General features: G+C 42.6%; 1 protein-coding gene and 1 long non-coding RNA gene across 2 annotated transcripts in view; one reads left to right on the forward strand and one right to left on the reverse strand.

Moving 5' to 3' along the window:
- EXOC4 (exocyst complex component 4) overlaps nucleotides 1-25,812 on the forward strand; it is a 754,543-nt gene that overhangs the window by 622,451 nt on the left and 106,280 nt on the right. Inside the window, exon 14 of the mRNA XM_030308464.1 lies at nucleotides 12,808-12,986. Coding sequence (XP_030164324.1) covers nucleotides 12,808-12,986 — 179 coding nt within the window. The remainder of the gene's footprint in view (nucleotides 1-12,807; nucleotides 12,987-25,812) is intronic.
- Nucleotides 1-25,812, reverse strand: part of LOC116737948 — an 85,942-nt gene that overhangs the window by 53,374 nt on the left and 6,756 nt on the right. Inside the window, exons 2-3 of the long non-coding RNA XR_004343313.1 lie at nucleotides 12,507-12,575; nucleotides 4,666-4,724 (exon numbers count right to left, since the gene is read on the reverse strand). This is a non-coding gene — a long non-coding RNA (uncharacterized LOC116737948). The remainder of the gene's footprint in view (nucleotides 1-4,665; nucleotides 4,725-12,506; nucleotides 12,576-25,812) is intronic.

The following is a 25,812-nucleotide window of genomic DNA, read 5'->3' on the forward strand; positions in this document are numbered from 1 at the left end:
TACTGTGAATTTATATTTTAGAGTAGATGGAGCCCTCTGTGTAATCAGTACACCTAGTGCATTCTGTCCATTTTGTAGAATTTTTAGCGTAATTTTACTATTTTTTAGGTACTCAGGGTTCTAGTTTTAGTATGTTTACATTTATGACATATTTTTTGCAATTTTTTTTGCAATTTTTTTGCAATGTTTTTTGCAAACATTCATCATTTTTTTGATATCTCTGAATCACAGCCTTTAATTATTAAGCTGATATTATAAGAAAATTTGGTCAACTCTTTTATGACTATTGTTTTCCAGAAAAAAACGTTGTCATAAAAACGGAGGGTGCCTGAAAGGCTTTTGAAATCAAGTTCCTAGTCAAATTAGGATTCAGCACTGATGTCAAAGGTATAGGGTTAATGGCCAGAGTACTTAGCTAGTAACATTGGTCTAGAATTTGGGTATTGAATGTCAGACCTAGAATGAGTCACACAGTGGTTGCTTAGTAAATGCTTGTTGAATGAAAGGATGTCTATACTCATGGACTACTTCATATACAAGTACTGGAGTGAAACAAGAGAAAGGGTAGCATAGGAGTCTTAGTGTAGGGGGTATGTATTAGCTCAGGCCGCCATAACAAAACACCATAGATTGGTGGCTTAAACAACAGAATAGTTGTTTAACCAAATAGTCCCAGAAGCTGGAAAGTTCAAGATCAAGGTGTCAGCCAATTAAGAGCTCTCTTCCTGGCTCGCACAGGCCCGTTTTATTGCTATATCCTCACATGTCAGAGAGAGAAAGAGAGATCTCTCTCATGTCTCTTCATATAAGGGTATTAACCCATCATAAGAGCTCTACTTTCATGACTTAATTACCTTCCAAGATCCCATCTCTAAATACAATCACTTCGGGGCTTAGGGCCTTACCAACATGAATTTCGGGAGGCGGGGGGAATACATTTCATCCCATAGCAGAGTGAAAATACTTAACTGTTCACCTATATTCTGAGCTGCAGTTTTACATTAGCGGTAGGAAATTAGCCAGAAATAAACAAGCCAACTGTTTAATGTATAGAATATATTGTTAGTAATACAGGCAAAAGCATAAAATGCTGCTAGAGAAGAAAAATGAGAAATTAAACTATAATTATAGAAAAATTTAAAGAATTCTTGTTCATATGACTTAATGCAGTTCTGAGTCAAATAGAATCAGAGGTTTGTTTTATTGTGTCTTGTTTGTACATAATGAATTTCCATAGTGTACTGGGACTCATCACCCAGTCACTTACATTGACCTGTGATTACAATCTTGGCCTCTAATCAGAGAGAGACTCACTATTTGAACCCCAGTGTTTTGCTCCCAACCCAGCCTCTATAGGCTTTGTGATGAAAAGGGTGATGGTTTCATGGCTCTCTTTTAGACAGGGAACCCTCATGGAGGTGAAACTCCCTTTAGCAGAATGGTGCCTTTGCCCCGCCATCACCTTGGTGGCTCTAAGCCATTTTTTTCGAGAAGAGACTTATCTGAGCATAATAGTTTTTCTGTGCTCACCCTTAAGAACACAACACATAAACGACTCCAGAATTCTTATACAAGGACGGAAAGATGGACTGACGGAAGAAATTATGCATTTATGCCTGCGTGGATTAAACATGTCAAAACATAACTGGCTGTCATTCTGCATTTTCTCTCTCCAGATTTGAAATGAGAATGGCAAAGACAGTTCGCAACAGTTCTGATTGCTTTAGTAATATTGTTCAAGTTTTTAATTTGGCACGTTAAAGTGTCCTCATACATGTTATGTTATACCTTGTATTGAACCTTCGTTTTCAGAAACTCGGTGCACTGGCAAGAAACTTAAAAAGCCCTGTCAAGGGATCCAGCTAGGAAGTGATTCCTAGGAGATTGCTCTCCTAGAAACTGTTTTGGGCAGTGATTTTGAAAAGCGCCACAATTATCCATCTGTTTCTCGCTTTTTTTGTTTTTCCTGAACTTAAACTTTTTTTTTTTTTACTGATAAATTCACAGAAAAGTTGAAATAACAGTCCAGTGAATGCATGTATGCCTTGACTTAGATTTACTGACCGTTCACATCTCGCCATACCTACTCCATTCTCTCCGAAATAAATGCACATACTTCTCTCTTGCCAAACCATCAAAAGTAGGCTAAAGACATGGTGCCCTTTCACTCTTAGACACTTGAGCGTGCATCTCCCAAGGACAAGGGCACTCGCCTAACACATGCACATCATTACCACATATATTCATTTTATGATGTGTGCATTAACAATTTACCACAACAAAGTTAGTGGCTTAAAACAACACAGATCCATTTTCTTACAGTTCTGTAGGCTAGAAGTCTAACACAGGTCTCAGTGGGCTAAAATCAGGATGTCAGCAGGGCAGCATTCCTTTCTGGATGTTCTAAGGGAGAATCCATTTCCTCGCCTTCTCCAGCGTTTAGAGGCCACCCTCATTTTTTGGTCTCCCTCCTTCTTCAAAGGCAGCAACATGACACCTCTCTGACCTTCTTCCATCATCATGTCTCTCCCTGACCACAGCCAGGAAGGGTTCTCCACTTTTAAGGACTCCTGTGATTAGACTTGGTTTTACAAAATAGAAAAGAGCCTGTTCTGAGATTTGACAGATGTGTGTCTCCCCTGCTTCAGCACTACTTGAGAGTTGAGTGCTCAAGAAAGTCCAATTCCTTGATAAGAAGCAATTTTTGTGTGTCTTGAGGCGGCAAGACTGAGGGCTGTGGAATCCCTGGGCAAAGTGAAACCCTAAAGCTACTGTAACTTGTGAGGGGCAGTGTGGCTTATTATGGCCCTGATCAGTAAACTAAGAACAGAAACTGTTCACACTTTTGCTACAGTGTGCAAATGAACACATCTTCCTCTGTGTGTTTTAGTTTCCCTATAAAATGCTTCATAAATGTTCACCATCTTTGGGAAACCCAGTCAAGGAACACATTCATAGAGCCAGGCACAATTTAACACAGTATTTTTCAAACTCTGGGTTATGGCATATTAGCGGACTATGAAATTATTCTAGTGGGTTTTGATCCCACCACAGGATCTAAGACAGAGCCTGGGTAATGGTGGATTCCTCGTATGTATCTGCTAACAAATGGATGAGTCAATAATAAAAAGACAAATAACCCAATTAAAAAATGAACAAAGGATCACAATTGACATTTCTCTAAGGAAGATATACAGATGGTCAATAAACACATGAAAAGATGCTCAGTATCATTAGCCATCAAGGAAATGCAAATCAAAACTACACTGAGATAAATGCTTCTTCACATACACTAAGATGACTGTAGTTTTTAAAAAGACAGATAATAACAACAGTTGGCAAGGGTGTCGAGAAATCAGAGCCCACATATACCGCTGGAAAATGGTGCCGCCATTTTGGAATACAATATGATATTTCCTTGAAAGGTTAAAGATAGTCACCATATGACCCACCAGTTGCACTCCCAGGTGTATATACCTAGAGAAATGAAAACACACCCCCACACAAAGATGTATACATGAAAGCTCATAGCAGCAATACTCACAATCGCCTAGAAGTGGAAACAACCCTAATGTCCATCAACTGATGAATGGATAAACAAAATGTGGCATATCCATACGATGGACTATTATCTGGTAATACAAGAAATGAACACAGATGAACCTTGAAAACATGGTAAGTAAAAGAAGTCAGTCACAAAAGACGACCTACCGTATGATTCCTTTTATATGAATATAGATGAAGTCCAAAATAGGGAAATCTACTGAGATAGAAAGTAGAGTAGTACTTACTTGGGGCTGGAGGGTCGGGGTTGGGAATTAAGTATAAAGTCTAATGGGTACAGACAGCGTTTGTTTTTGAAGTAATGAAAATGTTCCACATCATGGTATGGTCGCGTAACTGTGATGGACTGAAAAGTATTGAACTGCTCATGTTAACTGGGTAAATTTTACAACATAGGAAATATATTCCAGGAAAGCCACTCTTTTTAAAAATGTCCATGTCTGAGCCCCACCCGTGACCAATTAGATCAGAATTTTTGCACATGGAGTTTGGCATGGGGAATTTTGTTTATGCTTTACTAGTTAAGCTTTTAAGGTATAGCCAGAGTGAGGACCACTGGTTTCGCTACCCGCCGAGATCCCTCTCAGTGCCAGGATATAAGAAATCCGTGAGTCCAGTGTTTGGTGCCTGTCTCAGTGAGCAAACAGATTTAAAGAAACAAGAGAAAGAGCTGGTGGTCAAACCCCCACCCCCGCCCCCAAGATGGTCATGATTAATTTTTCCTGGCTGTCACCCAGGAGTAGAAACCCAGAAACTACAATTTCCCTGCGACCAGGGGGGAAAAAAAAAAAAAAGTAACAATAAATTAATGTTCTTCTAAGCCCCAAGCAGGACCCAGGAGCAGAAAAGTTGCTGATATTTTAAATATTCACCTTGATTGTGGAGAAGGCCCCTCCCGGACTCCTTCCTGGTTCTGTCTCTGAACAGATTTGTGGACTTCTCAGCCCCATCTAGCCAGGCCAGAGCATTGCAAGTTTTTACAAGGCAGAGGAACGGTAGGCAAAGAACGCCAACGACAAAAACCCTTGATTGTGATTATTGATGGAGACAAATTTCTGAAGAAGAGCAATTACTTATTAAATGTGAAAAATAGCTACTCACGTGAGAGTGTGCATGCAAAACCACTGAAGGGGAGACTTAGTGATGAGTTTTAGCATTTTCTAGGAGGAAAAAAATAATATTGTAATCAGGATAACTGGGCTGTTTTATTCTTATTTATGAGGGTTTAGCCAAGATCATCTTAGAAAAACAGTTTTTGAAAACCTGATTAAAGAACCCATCAGAATGGTACTACCCCCATTATTTTTGACACAGACAAATTAAGTTTTGAAAGGGTTGAAGATTGAGCAGTTGTAAAAAGCAGAAGTGATAAATGGATGTGTCATTGTCACATCTCAATAGAATCAGTCGGTATTATTAGGAATCGAGGTGGATGACCTGACCTTTTTATAACCTTCATCGGTTTAGGCTCTGACAGATAACGGCTAAGTCATCTCCTACAGGTCACCTTAACCAGTCTCAGTTTCTCTGCCTACACAACAGAACTAATTAATTCCCAAGCCAAATAATTGACTCCATCCCCAGTAGCATTGAATATGGTAAGACATCATTATTGGGTCTTATGTAAGTCAAGGTCTAATGTGGAAAACAGAAACCATGTCAACTATTTACCTCCAGGAGAATTTAATGCAGGGAATTGGTTATACGTTTTAATGAGGATGTATCAAACAGGGACATTACAATAACCCAACGGCAAGAAGCCACGATCTCCCTTTAGCCAGAATGCCAAAGGAGAGAGGCATTTACCAGAACACAGAGGCACCCAAAGTAAGTTGGGGCCTGGTAGGATCTGGAGCCAAGAAGGAGATGCATCTGTTGCCAGAGACATCGCCCAAAGGCGAGAGGGAGGGGGACAAGTGCCCTGCCTTCACCTTGCCTCTGGCCGTCAACATCCCCGACCTAGGGCCTCCCATTGTCAGAACCCAGCCGGGAACCTGGAAAACAGCCTACAAGGGTCGGCCCCTGCCTGCCCCCCACCCCCAGTATAGATCCGAGAAGGGAAAGGTGAGGAATAGAGCTTAGGGTAAACAGGCCTGGGACTTGTTACTCTGTATCCTTGTTACCTTTATGCCAGTAGCTTAGAACTTCTTCCTTCTGCTTCATCCAGGCTGCTATTCATCCTATTAAGGCATTCCTTCCCCCCTCCCCCAACAAGGGAGAGTCTGTCTCATCACTCAGTGTGTTAATCGCAAGTCTAGGATTTCCGGTGTCCTCCCTGGTCAGGTCAGATGTGACTTCTCCTGTCTGGTGACCTCTGAATGAAACTGGAATGTTGATCACTACCAGTTCCTCATATAAAACGAGTGGGGAAGATGCCACCTCACACCCATTAGGACGGCTGTTATTTAAAAATTAATTAAAAATTTTAAAACCAGAAAATAGCACATTTTGGCAAGTATATGGAGAAATTAGAACCCCCTGTGCATTGCTGGTAGGAATGTAAAATGGTACAGCCACTGTGGAAGGCATTTTGGTAGTCCCTGAAAAAGCTAACGCAGAATCACCCTATGATCCAGCCGTCCAGCAATAAAGTTACTGTTTAATGGGAATAGTTTCTGTTTGGGATGATGGAAAAGCTCTGGAAAGAGATAGCGATGATGGCACGTGGTGAGTGTACTTAATGCCATTGAACTGTATACTTAAAAATGGTTAAATGGTCAGCTTCATGTTATGTATATTTTACTGTAAATAAAATGTAGTGGGGGGAGTGGAAAACAAAAAGAAACCATTGGCTGATATATGCGTAAATATGCAGGCTGCCACAGCCCGTGTAACTGGTCAGAAGCAGCAGATGATATTGATGACTTCCTTTTTCTAACCACCCATTCCATGGTGCCCTCGCCCTCTGCCAGCACCTCAGGTGGTCAGGGTCCTCCACCTGGATGTGTTGAATAGAGCCTTTGTTCCTGAGAGACCTGAGTTCTTAGCAGCTCTGCCTTTATTAGGCTGCCCTGGTTTTTCCACTAATTTCACCATGGACATGGAAATACTCAGATGGAGCCCAGTGAATCTGACGTAGTCCTGCCCGCCCTGATTGTGCAGAAGCAACACATGTCCCCCTCTTGGCAATTGAGGCCCGTCATTCCAGGCATCAAAGTAACGCCTCTCTCTGCCTGCGGGCTCAGTAGTGAGAAGCCCAGAAAACCACATGACAGTCTCTGCTACCAATTTAATGTGGTCATTGTTGTATCCTCTGATGGAGACCTTCCTTCCTGAACACCTGAAAAGTGGCCTAGTGCCATGTGGGGGGGGGGGGGTGGGTGAGGCAAGAGTAGACCCTCCATAAGAGAGGAGAGCCCATTGCTACTTTTATTCCTTAGTCCCCAGACCCATATTTTCTTGTCATTGGGGGGAAAAATACTCTATGTGGGTCTCTGAGTCAGGCCCTCAGCACTCCAGCCTTAGAGGTGTTGCCTTCCAGCTGGACCATAGCTGAATCCTACATAGGCCAACCCTTCCATCAGGCCAGTTCCCCCCCCACCACCACCCGCCGGGGGATTGGGTATGCAACAAGACGGGAATTCCGGGAACATCAGCTCTGCCTTACTTCTTTTGCTGCAAAATGAGTTTCTTGGCCAAAATGAGTTTCTTGGTCAAACAGGATTAGCAGGATTGTTGAGGAAGACCTTGAGGAAAGCGGTACTTCTGGAAACATTTCAGGCAGGGGAAGCAGTTCAACACGTCGTCGAGGGGCTGTTACAGCGCGGGGGCACAACACTGCCCCTTCGAAGGTGCAAGAAGTCTGCGTGAGTCTGGTTCGCTATATGAGCCAGTCCTGGTTCTTCCCTGCCCTGTCCTGGATCAGAGAGGAGTGCACTCTGGCAGGGTTTCCCTGACTCCTGGGGCAGTTCTCACAGGGCAGGGGTGAAGCCGAGGTGGGAGACTGGGGGAGATTTGCTGGGAGAGCAAGCAGTGAGTCTGAGTATACAATGTCATGTGATCAAACATAGCCCAGATCTGCAGGTCAATCATGTTGAAACTATTTGCAGTGTTTCTTTCAGAAATGCATTTAGTCTGCTGAAAATGCAGATTTTTTTTTTTTCCTTGCTAAGATTTCAGCGGATAACAGAACTATTTAAAGACTAAACGGAGACAATTTTCGGCATCTCCGGCAAAATTCTCTTAAATGAATTCTTGTCAGATAGACCTCCTTAAAGATTATAATTGTGTGGTAAAATTAAATTAAACAGGTTTTACACTCTTGGCAAAATCTCCTAAATGAATTCTTGTCAGATCAAGCTTTTAAAGATTATAATTGTGTGCTAAAATTAAGCTTAACAGGCTCGACACTTCTGTGGTTTTCATGGGCTCCTACGCTAGCGTGTTGGCCTACTGATGATGAAGGTGGCGCCTCACACGGGCCCCGGTACCTAAAACACACAGCTTTGAGTTCTGATTCCTGTTCCCGGCTCTGACAAATGGTCTGTGGGCAATTAGCGGGTGCCTGTTACTTCTGAATTTCTGTTACTTCACCTTCTCAAGGTAATGATTGTTCTGTTGCCGTTTCACTCAAATATACGTCATGTGCTCCTTAATTAATGTGCTTACATAGCAAGCAGGAGCGGAAGAGTGAGTAGAAATTTGGATCTGGAAATATTGGCCCAGGTGCTGGGTGGTAGGCATTCTGGCAGTGAAACCCTCTGTGGTGGACAGTGACTCATTTTTAGCAAACCTGGAGCCACAGCCCACACCAGCCTTCAGACCAGCCGACCGGTCATTGTCTCCCAGTTTGGCTAAAATAACTATAGTATCCATGTCTTCCAATTTTCCGTGCTAAAATTCTTGATATGGCCCTTTGAAAGATTTTCTCATTCATTTGTGGTAGGGTTACCAACTTCGGTGTTTTTGTTTTGTTTTTTGGGTTTGTTGGTTTTAATGTTTATTTTTGAGAGAGAAAGACAGAGCCTGAGCAGGGGAGGAGTGGAGAGAGGAGGACACAGAATCTGAAGCAGGCTCCAGGCTCCGAGCTGTCAGCACAGAGCCCGACACGGGGCTCGAACCCACCAGCTGTGAGATCATGACCTGAGCCAAAGTCGGACACTTAACCGTTCAACTGACTGAGCCACCCAGGCGCCCCTCCCAGGTTTTGTTTTTAACTAAAAAGTATACGTGTTCTCTGGAGAAAATATAGAAAATACAGAGAAGCACAAAGCATGATCTTGTTACACAGTGCACATCTTGGTATGTAGATATCCAGTCCAGTCTTTTTTAGTTCATATAGATACATAATCATTTTCTTTTTTAATATCATAGAGTTTTATAACAGCTTGTTTTACTCGGCTGCAGATCATGGTTAAAAATAAGCCAGAGGAAACATTTTTCTGTGGTAGCAAGTATTTTTTACTATATAATTTCTAATGACTGCATAGCTTTCCACAGTGTGGATATACCATAATTTATTTAATAAATTAGAGGGTTTAGAAAAAGATCCACAGTCGAGCAACTAAAGCCATCCCCTAAGGTTATTGTAACACATAAAAACCATCCACCAAGCTCTTTGACACCCACAAATCCTCGAAGGAATGATTTCTTGTGTGAAATAGTTTTAGCTGTCAATCATTTATCCTCAATGTCATGGTTTCTGTGCTCTCTCCAGGTTGTTAGGGGGTGATTATGGATTCCTGTCAAATGAGATGTCTACTATGTATTCAACATGAGGCAGTTTGTGTTTTCCTCAGTCTGTTGCTCTCCCGTCGGAGGAGGTTAAGCAAATCGGAGTGAACCAAAGGGAAATGGGATAGGCATCCAGTGCTGGAAGGTGCACCACAGACATGCCCAGGGCCCAGAGAGCCCCACCCAAGCAGATTAGACTTCCACATAAATACATTTGTCTTGATTGTCACATTGCACCCAGGGTTACACCTACATGCATGAAAATGCCTCCGAGCCTGATTTTCAAAGCTGTTTGCCTCCCCTGTTGCTTTTTAACCACCCAGCTCAGAGGCATTTTTTTGTGTTGTATCTATCAAAGATGATTAAGGGGCTGGGAGAGTTGATACGTAAGGACAGATTAAGAAAACTAAATATTTACAACTTGACTGAGTGACAGCCACAGGGAAGATATTATAACTGTCTGCTGGGCTCAAAGCAAGGAGGAGACATTGTTTTGCCTTTCCCTGTAACTTGATTTTAGGGATATCTAAATTCAGAAAAGTTCTCTGAGCGTGACATCATGTATGCTAATTAGATCATTGTGTCAGTTAGAAATTGCATTTCGTTGCCGGTAGCAGAAACTTGGAATAGCGGTGGCTTAAACAAATAGGGTTTCGCTGTCCCTCCCGTAACTTGAAGCCCAGAAGTGCATTGTCTCCGGCCGTATCGCAGCTCCGTGGTGACGCTGGGGCACGCACACCGCCCACCTGGGCCTCTATCATTCTGAGCATTGTTTTCATACTCATACTCACCTGATGTTCGAAGAAGCACGACTGCATCCCAGAAAGGGAGAAGGCAAAAGAGGCCCCGGCCAGCTAAGACTCTTCAAAGAGCTTTCCTGGAAGCCCAGCTCCTGATTTCGGTTTAGAGCTACATCTGCCACAAGGGCGGGGAAATTGAGGGGCGTTTTTGTTTTGTTTTTAAGTCGCGTACGTTGCTGACCCCAACAATACCAGGGTCCTTTTACTAAGAAGGCATATGGGATAATGGATACTGGCTCGGCAACCAGGGGCTTCTGTCACAGTAATTTACCTCTTGGAGATTCTGGCAAGTCTGGACTGTGAGACACAGTGATATGTGCTGTGATGTTACAAGGCCCCACTTGTAAAACGAGCCCTTGAGATCTAATTTATTTACTTCTGATCACTCACCTATTTCAATTCATTCATAGTAGCGCACCCTGGGTTGGCACTAAATAAACCAGCCATCTCAACAGGCCAGAGTGTTAGAACTACAACTTGTTACCTTTCACCAAGTTCCATGCACTTACCATCACCTGAATGATTTGTTTCAAAATACTGCAAGACAAGGAGAGGGGCGCCTGGGTGGCTCAGCTGGTTGAGTGTCTGACTCTTTTTGTTTGCTTGTTTTTTAAGTTTATTTATTAATTTTGGGAGAGAGAACAAATCCCAAGCAGGCTCTGCGTTATCGGCATGGAGCCCGACCTGGGGGCTCGAACTCACAAGCCATGAGATCGTGACCCGAGCTGAAATCAAGAGTCAGATGCTTAACCTACGAAACCACTGAGGCATCCATCTCTTGATTTCTGCTCGGGCCATGATCACAGGGTCATGGGATCGAGCCCCACGTCAGGCTCCACGCTGAGCACTGAGCCTCCTTAAGATTCTCCCCACCCCTGACCCTCGCTTTCTCATGTGCGTGGGCACAAGCTCCCTCAATCTCTCTCTCCAAAACAAAAGAAACAAAAATACTCCAAGGCAGATGGGGAATGGATGAGGATAGATGAACTAAGGCTTACCATGAGTTGCTAATAGTTGAAGCTGAGCATTGGCTACACGGGGGGTTATTGTACGCTTCTCTCTGCGTGCGTAATTACTGAAATTTTCCCAGTAAAGACTTTTTAAATCCCCTCTATTTTTACGTTACTTCCTATGAGGACACCACTACCGCCCCTAGCTAACGGTGCTCGGAGAAGCGAAGGCGATTCACACGGTGAATGACAGACTGAGAATTCAGCCCCAGATGTGTCTTTGGTCTGACTTTGAAGCCTGGGCTGCAACTCTTTGTGCTCAAAGAACGCGTGCTTCCCAGACAAGGGCCTGAAACGAGTTAGAAACGCAAACTTTTGGGTCCCACCCCAAGACGTTTTTACGTGACCTCTGCGTAAAGGCTCATACGCACGCTCCGAGGTTCCTGGGCTGGCTACGTGTTGCCTCTGGGACCACAGCTTACCCGACTCGGCCAATTATGACTTCCTTAAAAAATGCGCGAAACATTCGAAAATGTCCGAAACTCTCCGTTGAAACAAAAAGCCTAATGGCGAGTCACTACTTGGCAGCGTAAACCTTCTTTATGAAGCATTTAATTCACAGCAGGCGTTTTTCTCAACGTGGAGCGTCTGCTCTAGTGCTGGGCCCTACGGGCCTATGTGTCAATTAAGCATCCTTCTGACTGTATGTCAGCTGCTACTAATCACTGCCTGCTGGACACTTCATTCGGTTTGTTCTACTTAAATAAACCCTTTGCTCCTGCTCACTTAAGGTGTTCTGAGGTTTCAAAAGCCTTGGGACTTAACAGAAAACTCTCCAGGTGCCTGTTCCAACCTCCACCAGCCGCAACTCTGCTTACTCACCTGTGTGGAACTTGCCCTAAAAGACCAGATTTTTCTCCCTAGCGTCCTCGGTCGTCTTCTGTCACATCAGCCCTCTGTCTTTTTGAAAGAAAGGGCACTGTGGGAATTAGACTGAGTCCCAGCTCTGCCCCTTGTGTGTTATTTGGGCAAAACGGTTCACCTCTGGGCCTCCGTTTCTGCACTGTGCAGGGGCAGTGCTGTATGGTCTTCAGGGGCCCCTCTGCCCCCTCCTTCTGTGAGCCCACAGAATTTGGTTTTTCAGCACCCCCACCCCCACCACCACCAAACTGTCATGAGGACACAGATTTGTGCGAAGACCACCTGACTCTGTTTTTCCAGTCAGACGATCCAGCATTGATTTTTACTGGTTTCTCTTTTCGAGCAACACATAGCTTAATGCTTTGTAGTTCATTCGCTTCAGATTCCTTTTAGAACAAGTAAACGAGTGAATGAACGAGGCCTGTCCATCTGAACTATAATCTGCTCTCTTAAGAGGCTGGACCCTCTTTGCTTTTGAACATTCTAAAACATTTTCTAGCTGATTAACTTGGTGGTTTTATGTATTACAATAACCTTCAACCGTGTACGTTTTTAATGTTGTTCAGCAACATCCATAACAGAAGAGGCAAGGACGTACCCACAAGAGAGCAGCCATCAAAGCCATCCCCAGCGACCATCACCGTCTAGGTCAGGTCCATGCCGGTTCCTGTTGAAGGCATAAGTGTCAGGGGAACTTCATTCTTCTAAGAACCATCTTTCTCCAATTAGAGTAATTTTAAGCAGGTATACGGTAGTTTGCTAAACTTATAGGAAAGATAGCATGCTATGAAATAGCGACTATAACAAATAACACAGTGCTAGACATGCCTTAAAAAGTACTGCCCACCCCCTCTCTTTTCTGTGCTGTGTGTGAAGTATGTTTCTGATTTGTTTTTCAGGGCAGCCTTTGGTAAGGAGTCAGAAGTTCTCATTGGGAACCTGGGTGACAAATTAATCCCTCCGCAAGACATCCTCCGTGATGTCAGTGACCTCAAAGCTTTGGCCAACATGCATGAAAGCCTGGAATGGTTAGCAGGTCGAACAAAGTCAGCTTTCTCCAATCTTTCTACATCCCAGAGTAAGTATCTATCATGGCGGCTGTTTTGGGGACAGCAGAGGAACTAGACTGAGTAGTTTCATTGGAAATGTGAGTGCGTGTACAGGTCCCCATATGAGGGAAGGCCAGGTTGTCAGAAGGTCTGTGCTAGATCCGTGCAAGAATTCTGCTTGGGCTGTGCCTTACGTCCTTTAGAAGAACCACAAAGGACGTAATCTCGGCTTTCCTGTGTGAGACGTGGAAGGCCAAAAAAGGTTCGTGTTCACATAGCTTGATGTTAAACCTTCGAAACATAAAATCGTGTAAGAACACACCATTGTGTCTCAGGAACAGAAAGCAACACCTTTGCCCTCCTCACAATAACTTCTCAAGGATGGAAACAGTATCTCAGAGCTGAGCACACAGCTAATGTTTTCATTTTAATGAAAAACTGTCTAACAAGAGAATGATAGAAGTGACGAAGACGCTAGGAAATAAAAAAATGGGAAAAACAGTTATTCCCGAAAAGAGATGGATGAGAGATAACTTAACCATAGGATTCAAGGAAAGGAACGTATAGGATATGAAATAAAAACAGGAAACTTTTTTCCATTGAGGACCATTGACTCTGAGAGACATCATTTGAAAACTTTAAGGCCCATGAACTTTATTCAATAACTATAAAATAAGTAGTTTTTAAATTAAAAAATTTTTTTAAGTTTATCTTTTTTAGTGTTCATTTATTTTTGAGAGAGAGAGAGAATGAGCAGGGGAGGAGCAGAGAGAGAGGGGGACAGAGGATCTGAAGCAGGCTCTACACTGACAGCAGAGAGCCCGACATGAGGCTCAAACTCACAAACCATGAGATCATGATCTGAGCCAAAGTCAGATGCTTAAATTACTGAGCCACCCAGGCACCCCTTATTTATTTATTTTGAAAGAGAGAGGGAGAGAGAGAGAAAGGGAGAGGTAGGGCAGAGAGAGAGAGGGAGAGAGAGAATCCCAAGCAGGCTCTGCACTGTCAGCACAGAGCCAGACACGGGGCTCAAACCCACAAAGTGTGAGATCATGACCTGAGCTGAGTCAAGAGTCAGACGCTTAACCAGCTGAGCCACCCAGGCACCCCAATAAATCCTTTTTTTTAAGGCATTAGTTCAGAAGTATGTGTTAGGCAGTTAAAATAAAAGCAAAGAAAAAATGATAGGAAGAAGGAATAAAGGCACTGACAGATTTGAGTGCATAAATAAACAACAGAAAAAAGTAACATAACAGCAATAACATGAAAGAAAGGATCGGCTTTGAACTTAATATTAGAGTTAATGTTAGGAGATAATTAGAAAGAAAATACTTGCATGTTTGGACTGAACTTCAGTGTAAGTTATTATCATTGTCTTTTGAAAAGTCATTATTTGATTAACCACGGTTTCCAGCCTAGAGATGGGAAGAGGTATGGCTGAAACTCACAGGGGTAAATTCTCCCCTGCCATATGGACCCAGAGAGTCTCGGAGTCCCTTGAATGCTCACTGCTCAACTGGTCTCATGCTGATTGTGTAGCTATCCTGAAGGTCAGTAGCAGGTGGGGAAAATGGACAGAAGGAAGGGACTTTGAGCAAGATTATAAACTCTGCTTTAGAAATCCTCTTGAAATACTACTTTTTATTTATACTTTTATTTTTATACTCTTTATTATTTAGCATTACTTTTTCTCTGAGGATAAAATTACATATATTTATTCTCAGAATCTATAAGAATTGGATAGTTTGGGCACAGTGTTGGGCCTGCGCAGATCTGTAGATATCCTTGAAAGGCCCTCAACTTGCTAATCCTGTCATTATCAGGCAATCTGTTACAAGCAGTTGTCTAAATTATCCGTTTTATCTCCCAGTCCCACCCCACTCCACCACAAAGAAAAGTCAGAGCTAATTGCCCTTTTGATAATTGCCAAATAAACAGTCCCCTAAAGGGACCCCGTGCTTCTTTTCCCGGTTTTTCCTTTGACCCTTACAAATGCCGGGCTGGTTGGGTTGGCTTATTAGTGATGATTGGAAGGGGTCCTCTCGCTTGGTGGGCCATCAACATCTAATGTTTAATAATGCAGTCGCTTATTTCGGTGGCTCAGCATTCCAGATTTCTGTTCTGTCCATTTTAAAAGGGTTTTTACACAGCAAGACAGTACATAACCTCTACAGTAAGCCACTGCCAGGCTAACCTGGCATCATCTGTTTTCAAAAAGAAAGATGTTCTCTGAGTTACGCTCAACTTTGTAATTGCACAATTTAGCTGTTGTCTTCATGTCACTGAGAGTCCCTGGTACACTTGATGTCTAATTCTTGCCTTATTCATCTCTGTTATTCTGACAAAGATCTCTTCGACCACACCCATTAATACTTTGTCTCCTGTGCTCAGTTCCATTTTATAATATAAGTTATACTCTCTCGGTTCCTTTCACGGTGATTATTCCACCCAGTGAGTGATTTAAGTGACTGTCAGCATTTTGATGATCAGTACAAAACCCAAGTGAACTATAATCACTACTTATGTTGTCTTTGCTAAAACAAAGCACCAAGCAAACCTGGTTTATTCCGCTAACAACGAGCCTAGCTCACCCACACTCGTCTGTTCTTTGAATTCCCAAGAGAGGTGCCCATTGATGTTTATAATTTGAGCAATGCAGGGAATTCTCTGATAATGGGTTACTTTGATTGCCCCATGTCAGTGTGACTCTAGAAAGGGAATAAGGGACAGGTCTTTATTATTCTTTTGAAAAGTGAACTAAATGATCACCTCAACAAAAGCGTTTCCAGATCCAGAGATTGGATAACATGAAGGGAATGCCAGCCTTTTATCTAAGCACTCATGGATCCTCAGCAGGATGGGAAGAAATCCAGAAAAGATTGTAGATTTATTTCTCGTTCTGCATCCTGTTCATCGTTTGGTATGGTAAATACCAGGCTTCGGTATAATGCGGAAGCTATTAATGTGAGGGAGTAGAGCAAGTTGGCAGAGAATTATTTTCATAGTAGAATATTTGTCCAGACAGTACAGCAGGACTCTCACCCTCCCGAAACATCCACGTCATACAGAAGAGAGTATAGTGGGCACTGGGGCAGCTCGGTTGGTTGAGCATCTGACTCTTGGTTTTAGCTCAGCTCATGATGCCAGGGTCCTGGGATCAAGCCCCATGTTGGGCTCCATGATGAGTGTGTTGCCCACTTGGGATTCATTCTCTCTCTCTCTCTCTCTCTCTCTCTCTCTCTCTCTCTCCCTCTCTCCCCCCCTCCCCCTCCCCTTCTGCCCCTCTCCCTGCTCATGCTCGCTCTCTCTCTCAAATAAATAAAAATTTTTTTAAATATTTAAAAAAACAAAAAAGAAGAGAGTATTGCCTTTTAGAGGCAGGACATGGTTGCCCATTTGTCCAAGAGGTCAAAGTTGACCATTTCTTCAAAGATAATTTTTCTTTCGGTGTTTGCCTAAATGTCACTCTGTCTCTCTATACTCAAAGGGTCTCCTCCCCTCAAATAGGTCCTGCCTACATCAAAGGCACTGTTCTTACTTTTGTCCTACTGGAGTCTTCAGTTCCTGCTCCATTTCCTTAGGTAACCCCCACCACCCTCATCTTCCTTATGCCTGTTCTACTTAGGATTCTTTCCAGTGAAAGAAACAAACTAATTGAAAGGAAAAAAAATAATGCATTGACTCATAAAACTGGTTAATCAGAAGACTTCAGGAGTGGCTGGATCCAGGTTTAAAAGACGTGCTTACACACCTCTGCATGGTCTTTTGTACTCTCTCTCCCTCCCGCTTTCTGCCTCACTTCTGTCTCCTGGTATTTTCTCTTTATTCCTTTCCATCTCGGGCAAGCTCTTTGTATATGGCAACACCCTTGGCCACCAGCAGTCCCGGGATTTATTTGATCCCAGACAAAAAGAGCATTTCTGCCAGGAGCTCCAGAAACAGTTCCAGAAAGGTCTTGGGTTGACCCAGCTTGACCTTCTTTCATGAGTTTCTCTGATTCTCCTTGTATAAATCTTGTTTTCTGAGTCTGTTTTTCTCCCTACTTGTACCTCAGTCTCTGTCTCCTACTCCCAGAGCTCTTTTATATGCAGGACATTTTCAGTGCAAAGAAGTTGAGCGGGATCATAGTTAGCACTGGGCGTTCAGGATCTAGGTTTATACATATTTTCCCTCATTGATCACAATTTCAGCCTTGTAGTACAGATTCCAGATAACATCTGCCCTTTGTAATATCTGCTGTGTGTAAAAATCCTAAACAAAGACTCTGAGATTAACTGTTATGGTTAAGAAAATTCTCAGCAAATGTGACCTACATAAAAATTATTGGAGTGTATTCAATTTGAACACTAATGCTGTTCTTTTGTATTGTATCCTTTTGTTTTAGGGATGTGTTGCTTTTAAAAATAGACTACAGAGGACTACAAAGGGCTCAGGGGTTTATTCTGTCTGCATTGCTTCCTCAGGGGGCCTCCTCTCTGGCTTGGAGTCTGTAAAAAAAATCTCCAGGATTAGAGATTCTAAAACATCCTTGATTACATATTCTGCTCTTCAAGTAACCTTACCGTCTGGGAGGTCTGTCCTTTTCTTTCTTTTCTTTTCTTTTCTTTTCTTTTCTTTTCTTTTCTTTTCTTTTCTTTTCTTTTCTTTTCTTTCTTTCTCCAAAGTCCCTTTGCTTCAGTCTAAACCTCTTTCTTCTGTCATATTCTTCAGAAATTAAATGTTGACTGTTTTCTCTGTAAAATACTAAATGTGTCTGAAAATATTTCCCTGGCCCCTACCTGCCCATGTCTACAGATTAGATAGACTAAGACTTCTGGCCTGAGGATCCCAGTCTCTGAATCAAGAGCAACCAAATGTGGGAGAATTAGGAGCCCAGAGCAGGCCCAAGTTCACTGACACTCTCTTGGATGGAGACTTGGCTGCTTGTGAATGTGGGCCCTTCTGTAGGTGACTTTGACCGAGGCTTCTCCACCTCTGCTCACAGTTCTCATTACCGAAGTTCTTGCTGAACCCACATGCATGGATGATAAACAATAAAATGCCATACCCTACTCTTTTCCAGTTTAAGAAATCAAAAGGTTACAATATCCCTCTAACCTCCAGACTGAGTAAATGTCATAATTTTGGTTCCTGGAATTGGTTCTGGAATTGTACTATTAGTTATACAATTATTTATCCACTTCCTTTCTAATTGTAAAAACCATTTTTAAGCATACAGTACAGAAGTGTTAAATATATTATTGTATAGCAGATCACTAGAACTTTTTCATCAAACTCTATACCCATGGAACAATTCTCCATTTCCCCTCTCTCCCAGCCCCGGGGAGCCACATTCTACTTCCTGTTTCTAGAAGTTTGACTTTAGATACCCTTACCTATTTGGAATCATACCGAATTTATCTTCTTGGGACTGGCCCATTTCACTTAACATAATGGCGTCAAGATTCATCCGTGTTGTAGCATGTGATAGGATTTCCTTCTTTTTTATGGCTGAAAAATATTTCATTGTATGTGTATACCACCTTTTTAAGATTCACGCATCTGTCAGTGGACGTTTGGGTTGCTTCCAACTCTTGGCTGTTGCAAATAACGCTGTAGTGAAGATGTGTGTGAAATTATGCTTCTTTCTGGAAGTGAAATTATTGCTAGGGATCTTAGAAACCATCTGGTCCAACTCCCTTATTTTGCACACGAGGAAATCGAGGCTTCAGAATGGTCACGCTGCATGTCTGTGCCTGAACTGGGATGGAGCCAGCTCTCCAAATTCCCACTTTAATTTTCTCTCCGCTGCCTCATTGTCTTGACTGGGACCAAGACAGTGCCAGCAAGGCCGTTCATGCCATATTTCTATTAAAGCATCCCGGAGGGTCATCGTGTTTTTTTTAACGCAAGCACTTTAATGCCAGCATCCAACCTGTGATCATTTCCGATCATCATTGTCAGTGTGTAACCAGAATTTCTAGGCCTTAAATATACAGGATTATTGTACGTATCCCTCGTGAATTTCATCATGGTGGTCGGAGAACATTTCTCGAATTGGTCACTCTCTATTTTTGTTCTATGGGTATTCTCTAACTTAGAAGCTCCACCTGTCTTGTTACCATGTTATGTAATATATTCGAGATACTGCACTGTCCTATCCAGTAGCCCCTACCCTTGTGTGGCGGATTAAACTTAAAGAAAACTCAAAATTCAGCTCCTCATTTGAATGCTCCACATTTACAGCAGTTCAGTGTTTCCCAGACTTAGCAGTGAATTCTCTCACCACAAAGCACCTCCCAGGACTTTTCTTCCATGGAGCAACTTGTGGGAAACACTGCCCTGTGCTATTATTTACATAACTGGTTCAGCATCTTTCATGTCTCCCAACACGGTCAGGTACAGGGCGGGACAGATGTTTTACTGTTGCAGGAATATAATTTTGTATCATCGGCAAACGCGCACGCCCTCAGATGGTTTGTGTTACAATTTGGTTGATTATTTGATTTGTGTGATCATTTTTAGAAACGTTCACGTCAACCAGTATAAAATGACTGTGGTTCCCTTTTTCGCGTGTTGCAAACTTGGCTGGTACACTGACCTTTCTCCGGTCGCTGTGCTTCCCTCACGGTTCCTGAAGACTCCAGCTGCTCATATAATCCCTTACCTCCATTCACTGTTGAATGCCTGTATGTCCATTGTGGGGGTCCAGGCATGGATTTTTTATTAGAATTTTTATTTCGGAAGAGCTTTAGATTCAGAGTAAAGTGACAGAAATGTCAGAGTTTCCTTGCGTCTCACACCAATTTCTCGCGACTGTTAACATCTCACATGAGTACTGACACACTCCTCACAACTAATGAACCAGTATTGATACCTTATTATTATTATTATTATTAACTAATGTCTTTACTTTATGAGACTCTTCCTTAGTTTTTACCTAATGTCCTTTTTGCATTCCAGGATACCCTCCAGGATATAATATATTTAGTCATTATGTCTCTTTGAGTGCATCTAGACTGTGACAGCTTCCTAGCCTTTCTTTGCTTTTGATGACCGTGACCACTTTGAAAGGAGAACTGGTCAGGTATTTTGCAGAACGTCCTTCAGTATGGGTTTGCCTAATCTCTTTTCGTGATGAGACTGAGCTTATGGGTTTGGGGAAGGAAAACCACAGAGATAAAGTGCTATTCTCATCAAATCGTTTCAAGAATAACTCCTATCAGTGTGACTTATCACTGGTGATGTTCTGGGATTGATTTTTATGCCTCCAATTCATGTAGTCCTCTCTAGACAGTTCCTTCTGAATTCTGGATCGACTTTCCACTTATCCACCACAAATTGTTCTGTGTATCTTCGTGGTGACTATTTTTGAACATGATGAATGAATGCATCTATTGTAAGCTCAATGTTTGGGCAAGTTGAATCGCTGCTAAAAAAAAAAAAAATTAGTTATCTACCTTAAACAATTATGCGGTTGATATAGATTATATAATCTTGTGGGTCTGAAAGTCTGTGTGTGAGAGGAGCTGTTTTTTCTACCCTGAGCCACTTGATTAGGGCCTATAGCTACTTCTTAGTTACCATATGTGCTAAACAGTCCTTAAGAAACCTACACAATCGGGGCGCCTGGGAGGCTCATTCGGTTGAGCGCCTGACTTCGGCTCAGGTCATGATCTCGCGGTCTGTGAGTTCGAGCCCTGCGTCGGGCTCTGTGCTGACAGCTCAGAGCCTGGAGCCCGTTTCAGATTCTGTGTCTCCCTCTCTCTCTGACCCTCCCCCCGTTCATGCTCTGTCTCTCTGTGTCTCAGAAATAAATAAATGTTTAAAAAAAAATTTTTTTTTAATTAAAAAATAAATAAATAAAGCCATTCCTCCTACCCTTCTCAGGACAGCCAAAGGAGAAGGGCACAAGGAATCCTTGTCTCTCTTAACACGAAAGACTGCAATTGCCAAACCAATGGAATGAATGTGGAAGTGTTTACAAGTCAACTGTATCACTGAAAATAAAGATGGAAAAGGTCCAGGTGTCTGTATACTCCCATCCCTCACGTACGTGGTTTTGTGGCGTCCCAGGAGGCCTTTATGCATTGCCTACTATAATTTAGCATTTTCTAGAAGATGGAATATGAATTCTCCCATGCTGGAGCTCACTATCGTGGGCTTTTTCTGCCTTACTGGCAAATGTAAGATAAAATGTGGACCCCTCCACATACTCACACCTACTGCTGTTTGTTTTCCTGTCTTGACGCAAATGAGAATAAAAATGTCCCTAGCCAAGATCTCATGGGACGCTGTCCTGTTTCAGCTCTGCGTTTGTCAAACTATTAAGCCAGAGTTTTCCCTGCCATAATTTCATCTGATTATTTTTAATTAGAACTCCACACGAGCTAATTCCTCTCTTGCTTCGGTATTTACAAGTTTCAAATATTTGTAGACTGTTATCAGACAGCTCCTCACCAGGCATTGCCTAGTCCGACCCTGCATATTTCGTTTCCCTCCTCGTCTTTCTGAGGTTAGGCTTTCTGTGCCATAATCAGTTTTTGGTCTTGCTAGTAGTCATTTTCTTAAACTGGCTTTCCTTCTGTGGCCTCACTCTCACCTTCCTTCCTCTATCAGTGATGCTTTCCACATTCGCTGCCTTTGGTTAATTGCATTTTTACCGAGAAAATTCAATTACCACTGGCCTTACATCTTGTTCGTGAGTTTCCTGTCCACTGTCCAACTCCGAATTTATTTTGATCTTACCTAATTGACGCTGCTTCTAGCTCTGTATGTGCTTTTCTCACTTTTTAAAATAATGTCCCAAGTCCGTTTCCGTGTTGTACCCAGTTTCACAACTAATCATATGTTTTGTAGGAGTAAAACCACCAAATGACGATTTTACGATGATTCCATTGTGTTCACTTTCAGTCTTCATTGTACTCTGTTGTTTATAAGCTGCTTGAAATTCATCCTAAGGACGGACTGTGTGAAAAGCCCCTGTGCTCAGGATGCTCACCGATTCGTAGGACTCTGTTGAAACCCTGTTGTCACTAACAGTAGAGATGCTGGTGCCTCTCTCATTTTATGAGAAAGACCATCTGGACCCCTCCAGCTCTTTCTCCGCATTGATGTGCCGTGCGCTCTTACTGCTAATTATCGTTCCAGCTTCAGGCTGATCATGTTTCTTTGCTTTCGGTACACTTTAAGCACTGATACACAATGGTCAGCCCTCTTAACACTTCCACCCTGTGGTTCCCTTTCCTCTCATTGAGTACCCTCACGTGGCTCCTGACTTGTGGCCATTTTTTTGCCTGTCCCTGAATACCCACGATGTTCTTTTAGTTCAGAGACTCTTTCCCGTACCTCTCCTGGTCTAGGAGGCATACGGCACATATGTGACTTTGAAGGCAGGTACGCTTGGGGACACGTGAAGGGGGTTATAGCACCACAGGGAATTTATTTAGCCTCTCTGAGCTAAAAAGGTCTCTTTACCTGTCAAATAGAAACCATGATACATACTCCTTGGGTGGCCATAGCCATTAAATGAGATGATGAACTTGGGAGCTGTTAGCAGGGTGTTGTGGGGACTCCATATGGGGTTCCCGAGGTCCCTACTCTCAGTGTTCTCACTAGAGCTCTCACTCATCGCTCTCCTCCCTTAGTGCTGGGCCTGGACTTTCCTCCCGCCCCTTCCAGCTTCTCTTTGATCTCAAGCCCTACGGTTGGTTGCGTTTAAAACTGTAACATCTGTGCTCCCGAATCATTTCTAGTAAATCACGGCTCTCAGTCCACAGGGTTCCCCAGTGTTTCAGAGGTCATGGGATGTGTCTGAGAATGGACCTGCGTCTCTGAAAGTCGCCTCTCTGTACAAGTGCCCATCTGAGAGGCCAGAGTTGAATGTCAAAGAGATACCCTTTTTGTTCTTCAAAACTGTGAAAAGAGGACTCTGTTATTATTTAAAGACAGAACCAGAAACAATTCCCTTCTTGTCAATCAGCTGGTCATCTGTAGAGTTCATGGTCCTGTCTGCATACTGATTAGGAAGCAGTACCCGACCTCCCTCAGCTCAGAGGTGATTATCAATTGTGAAGCTATAGAAGGCCAGTGCTGTGGGCATTTCAGTGTAATTATGGAGCTCTGAGTATCTCTCCATAAAGAATTATGTGGCTGTTTCTTTGAAAATGCCAACATTTGTATCCATAAGGGAAATATTTTATTAAAATATGGTAATATCATGGAGACTTAAGTATGGTGGCTGGGAGCTTCCAGCTGAATGATTATATCTTCAAACAAAACTCCAAAGTGGAAACAGGAAGAAGAAATAAAATTGAAAATCTTTGGGAAAAGGAGGAGGCCGGAAGAAGTCGGAGAACAAGGGAGGGCTCTAAAATGGCCTCCCGAAATGACAGAGCCAGACAGAGAAGAATAGTGGAAACGCAGGATTACCTGAGCACCCCCCCGAGCTGAGGTGAGGAGTAGCTGTTAGGGCAACAGGACTTGAGCGAAACAAAACCTAAGGGGACTGATTTGGCTGCCAAATAGGAAACCTCTTCTAATGAGAATCGAGTGAAAGATTGTACCTGAAGGCACTGATTGTACTGTTCAATCTGAGCTCTTATCTAGAAAAGCCCTGAGATAGTTGGGTGCTTTAAAACTTGAGATAAGCCCACTAACCATGACTTAATGAACTCCTCACTAGAAAAAGAGTATGTCTCTTAATTCCTTCACCCTTGAAACTGAGTTTAGGTATGCTGCAGAGTTGAGTGGGTAGGAGAGACGAATCCTGACAGGAAAAACAAAGGGAATAGAGGGCTGGCCCAGATTTAATGGAAGAAATCACCATCTGTGGAGATTGAATTTAGAAAAATGTTCTAAATGTAAACTGGATATGCTTTTTTCAGACAGCTTACTTATTAATCAATAGTGCATAAGGACCCTTTCCAGACTGCCAGCCCCAGTAAAGCGTAGCAACGGGGCGCTATGTGCGAATCGTGTGTGCATGCGACAGTCCCAAAGGGCATCACGATGACGGGAATGGACTCAACATTTAGATTGCATTTCACACTTTCAAGGTCCTTTGTAACCATTAATTCTTAATCCCTCATCCCTGCCTGAAGCTGCAGTTGACGGGCCAGTCTTCATTCTCTCAGTTTCACAAAGCATGATCGTGAAACGGAAGTTTGACCATTGGCCCGAGGTCAAAATGGGACAGTGACAAGATCTAGACTAAAGCCTGACTGTTGTCAGAGTGCAGACGACGGTGCCTAGAAAAACAATACAATCACCTGCTGCTGCTGTGCCTCAGAACACCAAGCCGGCGTGCCTCTGTTTCCCCGCAGAGCTAGTGCTCTTCTTCGACTGTCTCCCAAAATTACAGCGAGATGGGTGTGATGCCGCCTCCTGGTGTGGACGGCATTGAGTGTGCTTTAAAAGGGGACACGGGGATAAATGATCTTGACATTTCACCCGTTTTAAGAAGGTGAAGCTTAAAAGCTGTACCCCTACCACCCCCGACAAGGATCTGTCCTGGAGCCAAATTTTGTAGTCCTGGATTTAGGGAAAGGTTCTCTTTTACTTTATTGTCCTGAATTCAGTACTATAGCTTATATCCAGTATTAGAAATCATACAAGAAAAATGTAAAAGACCTCTTTCTTCACAGGACATAGAGGGACATGCCAGGTGCAGGGCCCTAAGACACAGTGTTGTTTATTAACAGCAGTTAATTCAGCACACTAACATCTTTGAGCTCTGGTCATTGAATCCCGGGTGGATTTGACTGCGGTCCCTAACTAACAACTTAATCCAATTGTTATGAAAGGAAGCATAATGAGGACTTTTCTATAAGAGTGATGAAAAACCCAAGTGTCTTTCTGGAAACCGAGAATATCTGATCAGATTCTTCAAGGAAGCAAAAATCCTGTAAATGTCAGAAAGATGTCACATGCCGGAAAACCCCTTTGGTCAAATTCATCTGAAGAAGGTACTGTTTGTAGGTGACTTTTCAGCACGTCTGTCAAAAGCTCCTTGCTACAGATAAAAATTCAATAACCTTTCACTGTGGCTGTGCCACAATTATCACTCATTTAAAAACAGTCCCTCTAATAGAGTATTTTATCATGCTGGACAGTCTCTGCATTGTTCATTATTTAGTGTTTGCTAAGCTGATGGCACTTCCACAGCGGTTTTCTTATCTCTCCTTCTTCAGAATTGGATTTTATATTTCCGAACCAGTCAGATATGACAAGTCATTTTCTTCCCTCTTGTCTTTTAAGAAATGCAAACTTGATTTTTTTTTTTTTTTGACAATCAGCACTTAAAGATTAAAGTTATTGGAAATGTCTGTATTAACTAGCGTTGGGACGTTGTACTGGAGAACTACCAATTTTAATTGCAATTGAGGGTTTCCTCTCGTCTTTTTTCTTCTTTTTATTTTCCAATATGTGTGTGTTCTAGATCTCTTTGGAGCCTCATTCTTCTAAAACACACAACGTATGGCAACGATGAGGTATTATGAAGCCTGATGTTGTTAGAAGACAAGACGAGGTATTATCGGAATTATTATATTATAGAACCTCGGTAAAGGTGATGATAAGCTATGTAAGTGGGTCTCTGTATATAAAGATTGTCTTTATGTGAGAAACTTCCTGAAAGGAAAAATGATAAAGTCATTAGCCTAATACCTGGGGGAGAAGTGCCAGTTCAAACAATATCGCTTTCTATATATAGCTCGTTATTGAGAATCTTAACATTCTAAGTCTGAAAAAAAATTCACTTCTCTGCGGTTCTTAGTGAATTCTTTCTAAAAGAAGTGTATACTTTCTCCAGGCTTTGGAACTGATCTGTAGCACACAGTTTTAGGTGTTTACCTTTTAGTCCAGGTTTTATCT

This window comes from Lynx canadensis, chromosome A2 (genome assembly GCF_007474595.2).
Source record: "Lynx canadensis isolate LIC74 chromosome A2, mLynCan4.pri.v2, whole genome shotgun sequence".
In the NCBI taxonomy this organism is placed as follows: Eukaryota; Metazoa; Chordata; class Mammalia; order Carnivora; family Felidae; genus Lynx; species Lynx canadensis.